Source organism: Gossypium arboreum, chromosome 12, assembly GCF_025698485.1.
Source record: "Gossypium arboreum isolate Shixiya-1 chromosome 12, ASM2569848v2, whole genome shotgun sequence".
NCBI classification, from domain to species: domain Eukaryota; kingdom Viridiplantae; phylum Streptophyta; class Magnoliopsida; order Malvales; family Malvaceae; genus Gossypium; species Gossypium arboreum.
The window spans coordinates 97871206-97881691 of record NC_069081.1 but is presented as its reverse complement, the minus strand read 5'-3'; the positions used below and the strand labels follow the sequence as shown (position 1 = coordinate 97881691).

General features: G+C 31.3%; 1 protein-coding gene across 1 annotated transcript; it reads right to left on the bottom strand.

Moving 5' to 3' along the window:
* Positions 1-608: 608 nt before the first annotated feature.
* LOC108479264 (transcription activator GLK1) lies at positions 609-5356 on the bottom strand. The gene is given in 7 exon segments (XM_017781752.2): positions 609-1055; positions 3152-3265; positions 3427-3489; positions 3752-4093; positions 4277-4420; positions 4696-4897; positions 4899-5356. Coding segments are annotated over 7 exon segments (1149 nt in total). The 5' UTR covers positions 5033-5356; the 3' UTR covers positions 609-905.
* Between the last annotated feature and the right edge of the window lie 5130 nt (positions 5357-10486).

The window sequence follows — 10486 nt, the reverse complement described above, 5'->3', positions numbered from 1 at the left end:
ACAAAGGTTCAAACATGATTCACCCCTGATTTTCTATCGTCACCATCTTTTAGTCTCACAAATTTAGAGGTATTTATGGGTTGAGTTCAGATTGGGTCTAATCAAAATTCTAAGCATATTTATTAAGTTTGAGTTTGTCTAAGCCCGGCTCAGATAAAATCATAAAATTATAAAAATAAGATTCAACCATACATCAAATATGAACAAATGGTATTATAATTATAAAAATTCAAATAATTTTTTATAATTTTTCACTATTTTGATTTTTAATAATTTTATAATAATATTTTTTATAGTTTTGAATTAATCTAAAATAAATTTGAACCAAAAGTTATCCAAATTTAAATGAACCTGGACAACCTTTGTCTAAGTACATTCTAAATGTGCATATATATATATATATATATATATATTATAATTTTATAATTCTTTAAGATTTTTCATATTTAATTTTTATAATATTTTTGATAATTTTGTACTTATCTAGAATGGTTAAGAAGAATTAAATATGCTTGTCAACTACACTGAGACCACTTTGACATTGGTTTATTAAATATTTCCTCCTATAATTTACATTTGGAACTATTTGTTGAAAAGTCTATAGTAGATTTATTATCGACACTCAATAAATATTATTTCATATGTTTCGCTAATAAATACATACATAAATGGTGCATGTAACAAAGTGTTTGTTTCCACTTAATTTAATTAAAAAATAAAGAGTTAGTAGGAGGAAAACCTTTCAAGTAATGGCTATATTCTAAGCATGGAAAAAGGAATATTATATATATATATATATATAGGAATAGAAAGGAAAGACTTGTACTTCAAACCTAACATATGGTTAATTTCGTCAAATTAAGGTGTTGAAAATGACGTTGCATGCAATGCAAGGGATACATATATCAAGCGGAAGAGGGTGGTATGTTGGGGAGTCCTGGACGTTGCAACTCTCCCAAAACAGTATCGCTAGCTGGCGGCTTCAGTCCCTGAGGAAGTGGTTGCCATGGTTTCGATAGAACATCTCCTATAGCTGCATTTATGCTCTCTTTCGACTGTTGCACAACCCACACTGCTTAATTATTCCATAATATTACAAACCATTATAATGCTATTACTTGTATATGATACCATCATTTGCATTTCTATTTAATGTAGGTCTATAGAGTTTTTTAATTTTGCAAACTGCTGATGAGTTCTTTGTTGCCTGCCTTCTCTTTTTTCTTCTTTTTCTATCTTAATCTACTGTATTTTAGATTCTATTATGTTCTTTGATCCCTTCAATAAAGCTTTCTTTGAATGAGACCAAAAAAAAAAAAAAAACAAGATTTGGAAATTAATAACATTTTTTATTTTTAATAAATCTTTTATTCGCCCTATTATTTGAGTAAAAATTAATACTGTTTCTCCATTTTTCTATTTATAACTTTATATTTTTTATAGCCATAGTAAACATATAGTATTTGCTTTTAAAACATTTGAATTATATATGCATACTGATTTATTTGGTCCTTTCACTTAAAAAGAAGAAGTTATTTTAGTCTTCAATTTAATTTTTACCTCTTTTAGTTTTTAAATTTGTGCTGGTTGTCAAATTAGTCCAAAGTAGATGTAAAAATTAATATTTGTTAACTTTGTTAACGTATCATGCACATCGATGCCACATCAACAATTATTTTTTTAATATTTCTAAAAGATATATTTTTAAAAAATTAAAAATTATTTAAAATTATAAAAATTTTAGTTATTTACTAACGTGACATGCACGTGGATTGTCATGTGGATGTGACGTTAGCAAAGTTAACAAACGTGAATTTTTCCATTCATTTTAGGGTGATTTGACAAACAATGCATGTTTAAGAGTTTAAAGAGACAAAAAATTAAATGAAAGACTAAAATAATTTTTTTTTGTAAAATTGGAGAACCAATAAGTCGTTATACCAATTATCTATAATCTTATAATATATATAAAAGTACGAGTTTGATACATTTTTAAAGTGACGAGAATATCTTTTATTGTTTATTATATCACTAAATTAATATTAGAATAATAATTTATTAGTATTATTATGTGATAACAATAAAATTAATATTAATTAATAGAGTGGTATATTAATGTGAAATTAATTAATTTGATCATATCTTTTAAAAGTTATACTTAAAAAATATTATTTTATTAATTAATAAAATTATTGAATATAATTGGATAAATTAAAAATAAAAAATCAGTTTTAATTAAATAAATATAACTTTTATATATAATATGATTTTATTTTAAATATGATAATAATTAATAATGTTAAAATTAATTTTTATAATTAATAAAAATAATATGTGAAATTAATATTATATATATAAAAGATAATATAAACATATTAATAATATAATTTATAATTTATAAATTTATTTATTTATTCTTAATTTATATGTCAAAATAAAAAAGAAAAAAATTTATTTTATAATTAAATTAAATATTATTTTTTTATAAATACTAATTGTATCTAATAAAATTGGTTTGATTCAATACAAATCTGACTCAACAAATAGTATCACTCATATCTATTTAAGAAATTAAGATAAAAAAATTTGATCAATCAAAATTAACATTTTGTATTATCTATGTTTCGATATTTTAAATCAATAATATAATTATAATTATTTTTTATTAATAATATTATTTTAAATCTTGAATATAAAATTACATTCATAACAAATTATGAATATAAAATAATTATAATTTAATCATAATTATTTAGTTAATTTTATTATTATCAATAGTTATTAGCACTTAATTAGACTTTTGATCTATATTAAGTTACACTTATTTTAGATTAATTATTTCTTAATTAGTGTTATAGTTATATACCAATTAAAATTAATATTTAGCACTACAAATATATGCATTAACAAGACATTTTATTCAAAAAATCTTTAAAGAATTATTGAGAAAAAAACATATTTTAGCGTCATTTAATAGGTTGTTTCCATCACAAAAAAGGTACAATTTTTATTATTACTTGAGATGTTTAGTTATTATTATTTGATATTTGATGATTTTAATAATATTCACATAATTGTAAATTTTGTTTAGGACTGTGTTGTGAAATATTATGTGTAATAAAATACTAAAGTAATGGTGGAAGCTACTAACCGGGTGGAAGTCCATGAGAGGGTGGGGACTTGATAGGACGTGAATGCCGGGGTCTGCCTTGTACATGGTGCCATGGTGCGGTTGAATGCCCGGGACCGGTGCTGCAGCAAATCTCTGCATGCAATGCAAACCACCAAATCAATTTATTTCCAGATGCCAATCCAAAACGCTGGATAGCAAGTCCTTTTCTTTTTCTTTTTCTTTTTCATCATTCTAAGAAACAAACAGGCCAAGAAGCCTCCAAATTAAACAGCAAGGATTGAGTGGCTGTTTACCCTTGTTGCTAGTGGCAGTGGTTGTGGAAAGCAAGGTATTCCTGGACTTATTCCATTTGTTACCTACGGTAAGAGATTACCAAAGATGAAAATAATTACTTATAAGACACATTTGGCTGCACTAGATTATTACCGGTTAATTCAACATTAATTTAATTAGAAAATAAATTTTTTTTTTATATTTAAAATAAATTATATTATTAATTTATTTTAAATCATAAATTTCGTATTTTTGAAACATATTTATTTTATAAATTTATATTTTCTACACTTAGCAATATTCATCTGTTATACTTTAATTAGGTGTAGGGAAAAAGGAGCTTACACGTTTGTGGTGGTGGTGCCAATACGAGGGGCCTGCTCGCGGAGGTTCCCACGTAGGCCGCGGTGGTGGCGGCGGGGGGGCTAGATGTTTAGGCCATAAGTGGATTAGGGATTGGTCCACGGTGGGATGACCCCATACATGCAAAGACCTAAAGTGGTGGTGCAAGGGTGACGACGGTGGCATAGGCGGAAAACCCATAGTGGGTGCAAGCCAAGGATTCATGTCTCTCTTGCCTCCACCTGCTGCAGTGGTGGCAGCACCACAGATTTGGCTCTTTTGGGTCCAGCTTGCTGCCGTCGCCGCCTCACGAGCTAGCAAATGCTTCCGATGAGATCTATATTTCTACACAGCAAAACGTAGTTTATTCATCAATTCAAACCAAGCAAACCCCTCTCTTTATCAGAACTTCATTTACCATTAAACAAATTAGCAGCTTGTACAAGCTGCAAATGTAAGTAAATTTATATATAAAAAAAGGGATGAAGCTGGGAAAAGCGGTAGTAAGTGAAGGGGTAATGAAATTACTTGAAGATGGCTGGCAATATTGTTATGGCGAGTGAGACATTGGATTCCCATAAGCTCTAAAATTCTTGAAGGCACCGCCTTATCCAGCCCCAGCTGCTCTACTGCTTGCACGAGCCTCCTGTGCAGCTCTGGCGTTCAATCCACCTTCACAAATTTCAACTCATAACCACCACTTCCCAACAATTAAAATCAGCCACCCAACAATCCAACACTTAGAAACTGGGAAAAAAATTAAATCGCAAAACATAACTGCCTCTCTCTTGTAGATAATTCACATACTTCACTCTTTACTGCCCCTGGAAGTCTGTGAATGGTCCATAATTAAGAAAGAGGAGGAGGCTGCTGCCATTGATATCAAAGAAAACCTTAGAAACTACGAACTACTCTAATCTCTGGTTCAAGTAATTGAGCAATTATACCTTCTCTTTTCGTTTCCCTTGATTGTTATTCTTTGCTTGTGCTGGTAATTTTCTTCCCTTATCAGCATCTTTCGAAGTTGTTTTAACTGCTCTACCTTCCTCTCTTTTGCTAACAATCTCCTCGCCTTTGTTTCTGCTCCAACCTAACGCTGAACCTGAACATGAACCCGGATCCGAAACCTTACCTTCTTCCTCTTTCCTCAAAATCAATACTCTCGAGTAAATTCCCATGGTAGAAGTCAGTGAACTCTTCCGAGCTAATATTGAATTTGAAATTCTCCGTCGCTCCTTTGTTCTCATCCTCAGTTGTGTTCCTCAAAGGTGACACAGCTAGCATTAATTCAATTCAATCACTCTCTTTCCCCCTCAAATATTCACCAAAACTACAAAGAAATAGTTATTAAATTCCAAAGGTACGTATATGTATTACATGTCTTCTATGCAGATATACACTGTATTTCTAAGAAAATTGATACAGGCTTAAAAGGCCAAGTACTAGATGAAGTATCTGTAGAAATGGGAATATTTTTTTCTGGAACCTGAACTGAGATGGGGAGATGTTTTAAGTAGTTGCCGAGGCTTCCTGCTGCTTCTTGTTTACGCGGAAAGCCAATATTTACTTTAGTGTCATTCAACAGTAAGTTTTTTGATGACCAAAACAAAATGTGAAGTTTTCAATTTAGTACGAAAATCATATATTCATTAAAAATTTAGTATTTGGTATATTGGTATTATATTTTTTATTTTATAAATAGTTTTAAAAATTAACATATATATATATTTAAATATTTTATTATACTTTTATAATACATTTATTAACCCTAGAGTCTAAAAACTCGAGAATGTACTAAAAATTTTCTTTTATAAAATTAAGTAAAACAATTGATAAAGTACATTATAAATATTAAAGTATATTTTAAATTTAAATAAATTATAAAAATAATTATTTTTATTTAATTCAAATTATATTTTAATTATTTATATTGAAATGTTACTTTTTATTTTGTCCAACAAAGATTGAATAGGAGGTTTTCTAGCTTAAAGAACATTTTTTTACCGAAACCAGGTAAAGAAGTAGTCCTAAAAGTTGTTTCCCAAGCATTCATTGTTTCCTACATAAGTCTCTTCTTATTCCCCTTGAATACATGTGACGCCCTTTAGAAAATGATAAAACTCTTTTTTGCACAGCACTGGAAATAACAAGCAAAGGAAATTTCACTGGGCTTCAAGGAAGAATCTTTGTGTTCCTAAAGATTTGAAAGTATGACTTTTCGAAACCTTAATTGTTCTGATATAACAATGTTTGGCAAACAGGGTTAGAGGTTCATTTCGAATCTTGATTTTCTTCCATCCAGATCGTTCAAAGCTAAATATTTTCCTAATTGTGTATTTCTTGATACAAACGGAAGTAATAGCCCTTCTTTTAATTGGAAGAGTGTATTGCAACTAAACAATTACTGGCTAAGGGAACCCGATGGAGCCTAGGTGACGGTCACATTATCAATGTCTTCAAGGACCCATGGATTTGAGATGATAACAATTTCTACATTAACTCAAATACCTATACTAGGAATGGAAGATATAAAGGTGAGAGAGTTATTCTTTGCAAATGGACACTCTTGGGAAAAAAACTTGGTTGACGGCTTAATGACTCCTTATGATGTACAAAGATTCTTTAAAATTTTGATTACTCTCCACAAGCCCCCAAATGGCCAAATTTGGCGCTTTAATATAATGGAGTTTACTCCATACAATCGGGATACAAGGTCGCACTAAACATGTATATTAGAAGCCTCGATCTTGGTGTAAAGGGTCCTTGGCAACATCTTTGGAGCAGTTCGCTGCCACCAAAAATAGAAGATTTTGCTTGAAGATGTTTGCGAAACTTTATCCCATGCAAAGCGCAACTATTGGAGAAAGAAGTCAATTTACTACCTAACTGTAATCATTTCTACGAGATAGAGAACCTAGAGCATTTTTTTTTTTGGTGTTAAAAAGCTTGAGAGATTTGGTCTATAGTTGGAATCTAGGTTAGGCAGTCTACGGACCCTGCTTTCATTGAATATCTGTTGGACATAGAACATGTTAAGATAATGGAAAGGGTGTTTATTATCTTATGGAGTCTTTGGTTCCTTAGGAACCTGTTTTGTTGGGAGTATAAAGAAGTAATGCCTTCTCATATAGTGTGTTTTGTTTGATGTATCGTTTGATTCTTTCTTACAGGATTGGACTTATTCTAGGCGTCTGTTTGATAACATGTAGCACTGATCTGTCGCAATTCGTTCTAGCAGATTTTATCATTTTATGTACTTAAGGAGTTTGTATAAAAGCAATTTAGTTATATTTTTATTTAGTTTTTTTTTTCATTTTTAGTTCGCAAATAATAAAAAAGTGTGATTTGAGCTATTTATATGACCTTAGGAGCCAAAATAGACCTAAGGGAAGGCTAATGTATTTGGTGAGTGTGCAGAACATCATTTGGAGACATAGGAACACGAGACTAGCTGCAATGTTGCAACACGGAGTGTCGATGTCGCAACATAGTGAGGAGAGCACCCCAAAAGAGCAAATTGCCTTCAGTGTTGTGACATAGGCAGAGGGTGTCGCGACATAGACCAGAGTATGTCGCGGCACTGCCTTGACTAGGAGAATTAATGAGCCAAAGGTGTTTTGGTTCGCACAACAAAATTTAAAGAAAAAACTTCAACCAAATTAGGTCAATAGACGACAACCAACCCTAAATCTGTAAATAGACATTTCTGAATAAAATCGTGTTTCGAACCCAAGTTATTCTTGGAGAAGGTGAAAACTTGACCAATAGGTCACAACTTGGGGTTTTGCAAACTAATTTGTTTAATATAGAACTTGATAAATGCCAAAAGTAACATATTTTAATTTCGCTCTTAATTCATTTTTGGATGATTATTTGATGTAAAATGATAAATTTTATGTTTCTAATCCTTTAAATTCATGTTTTTATACTCAGGACAACATTTGGGAGCAAAAGGAGCAAAAAAGGAGCGAAAGCCGTGTGCCCAGCCCGTGTCGATTTCACATTTTACACTCCAAACAGTGTGAAAACATGATTTTTAAGTTTTTGTTGGGCGTTCTAAGACCTATATATGAAAAAAAATAAGAAAAGAAGAGAGCCGCCAGAGAATATTGAAGAAAACAACTCGGAAAACACCATTGAAGCTGACTCAAAAGTAGATTTTCATTAAGATTGAAGATTTCCTTTTGATTTCTTTGAAGTTTATTATTAGTTTCTTTGTTTCTTGTGGTTACACTGTCTTTGAGATGTTTTTATTTGCGATTATGGACTAATTTTCTAAATACCTAGGGGAGATGAACCCTATGATGAATTCTATCTTTTGACTTATGTTTTACGCAATAAATACTTGGATCTTGTTCTTAATTATGTGTGCTTAATTCTTGGTCTAGTATTTCTATATTATTAATCCATGTTTGATGTGCTTAAATCAGAGGAGGAATTAACCTTGTGTAGATGATTTGTTTGACCAGTTAAAGGGAGCTTTGGTATTTTTGAAGATTGATTTGAGATCTGGGTATTATCAGTTGAAAGTAAAAGAAAGTGATGTGCCGAAGACTACATTTCGTACTCGATATGTTCATTATGAGTTCTTAGTGATGCCGTTTAGGTTAACTAATGCCCCAACTACTTTCATGGACCTGATGAATCGTATTTTCCAATCGTACTTGGATTAGTTTGTAGTGGTCTTCATTGATGATATATTGGTCTATTCGAAGACAGAGTCAGAGCATGATCAACATCTTAGAATAGTGCTACAGATTCTGCGGGAAAAACAGTTGTACGAGAAGTTGAGTAAATGTGAATTCTGGTTATCTGAGGTAGTGTTTTTAGGACATGTGGTATTTGCTGAAGGGATTAGAGTTGATCCGAAGAAGATTGAGGCGATTGTTCAATGGAAGACACCAATGAATTTATTTGAGGTACATAGCTTCCTGGGATTAGCTGGATACTACAGGAGATTTGTTAATAGATTTTCGAAAATAGCATTGCCGATGACAAAGCTACTACAAAAGAATGTTCCTTTCTTTTAGGATGATCAATGCCAGAGGAGTTTTGAGACATTGAATCAAATGTTAATCGAGGCACTAGTTCTGACCTTACCAGAGTCAGGAAAGGACTTTTTTGTATACAGTGATGATAAACCATAAATGTAACATATTCTAATTCTATGCTTGGTATATTTTTGGATGATTTATGATGAGAATTAGTGAATTTGATGCTCCTAATCCCTTAAATTCATGTTTTTATACTTAGGAGAGCATTTGGGAGCAAAAGGAGTGAAAAAGGGGCCAAAATTAGAGTTTTCAAGATCCACACGGCCTGGGCATTTTCCATACGGGCTGGGCACACGCCCAGGTGATCCACACGGGCAAGCCACGCACCCATGTGCCAGATCGTGTTGATATCACTCCCTGTTTCCCAAACATGTAAAAATGCCAATTTTTAGGGTTTATGAGCATTCAAAAGTCTATAAATACATACTAGAAGAAGCCCTAGGTGAGACGTAGAGTAGAACGTAGAAATTACTCGAAGAACGCCAACGGATTCAGCTTAGAAGCTGGATCTCCTTCAAGACTGAAGATCTCCATTCAATTTCTCTCGAAGTTTTTGGGTTTCTTTATGTTTTTTTGTTTTCCTATTTTTGAGATGTTTTTTTCACACAGTATGAACTAAATTCCCTAAATACCTAGGGAAGATGAAACTTAAGATGGATCTTATTATTTGATTTGCTTTGAATTACATGATAAATATTTGTTCTTGATCTTAATTATGTGTTCTTATTTCATGTTTTTAATGTTTTCAGGATATTAATTCATGATTGATGTGCTTATTCAATGGAGCAAAAGTCCCTGTATAAGAGTAGATCTTGCATAATTGACTGGAGTTACATGCAACCCTAGAAATAGGGCGACATAAATCTATCGGATTAAAGTCAAATATAATAGGGAAATCCATAGATCGGGTTAATGCGACGATAAGGATTTTAATTAGAAAGAAATTTCAATTAATCAACCTAGAGTCAGTTATTTTTACTCTCGAAAGAGATATTAATATAATTTAGGGATTTCTACGGATCAAGTCAAATGAATAAATCGTTTAATTCAGATTTAGAATAATAAGTGAAGTCTAGGTGGATTCTTTCCTGGATGTTGTCTCTCTCATAAGTTTTCTTCGATTATTTTCCCAATTCGCTCTCTGTCACTTAGTAATTAGTTTAGTTAAGATTAGATTTTAAAACAAATCCTTCAATTTATAGGCTAGATAATAAAAAGATAGTAATTACTAGTACTTTTAGCCCTCGTGGATACGATATTCCCAAGTCACAGTAACTATACTACCATTCGATAGGTGCGCTTGCTTTTGTCATATTTTAGTTAGTTTGTAACATCATCAAGTTTTTAGCGTCGTTGCCGGAGACTAAAATATTATGAACACTTAATTTTTATTACTTTAGCCATTTTTATTTTTTTATTTTTTATTGCATTTTATTTTTGTTTTTAATTTAATTTACTAACTTTTCTTTTATTTTCTTTTGGCAGGTTCCTTTAGTTTATGACTAGAAGAAACCCGTCAAGACCTCTAGTATTCGACAGTGAGATTGAAAGTACAACTCGCAAAAATTGTAGAGAAGTGAGGTAGAGTCGACAGAGTACACTAGAAGAGTAAGAGGACGTTATCACTGAGGAGATGATAGAAAATCAAAATAATCAGTTACCTCCAGTGGTTGCTTTAAATCCT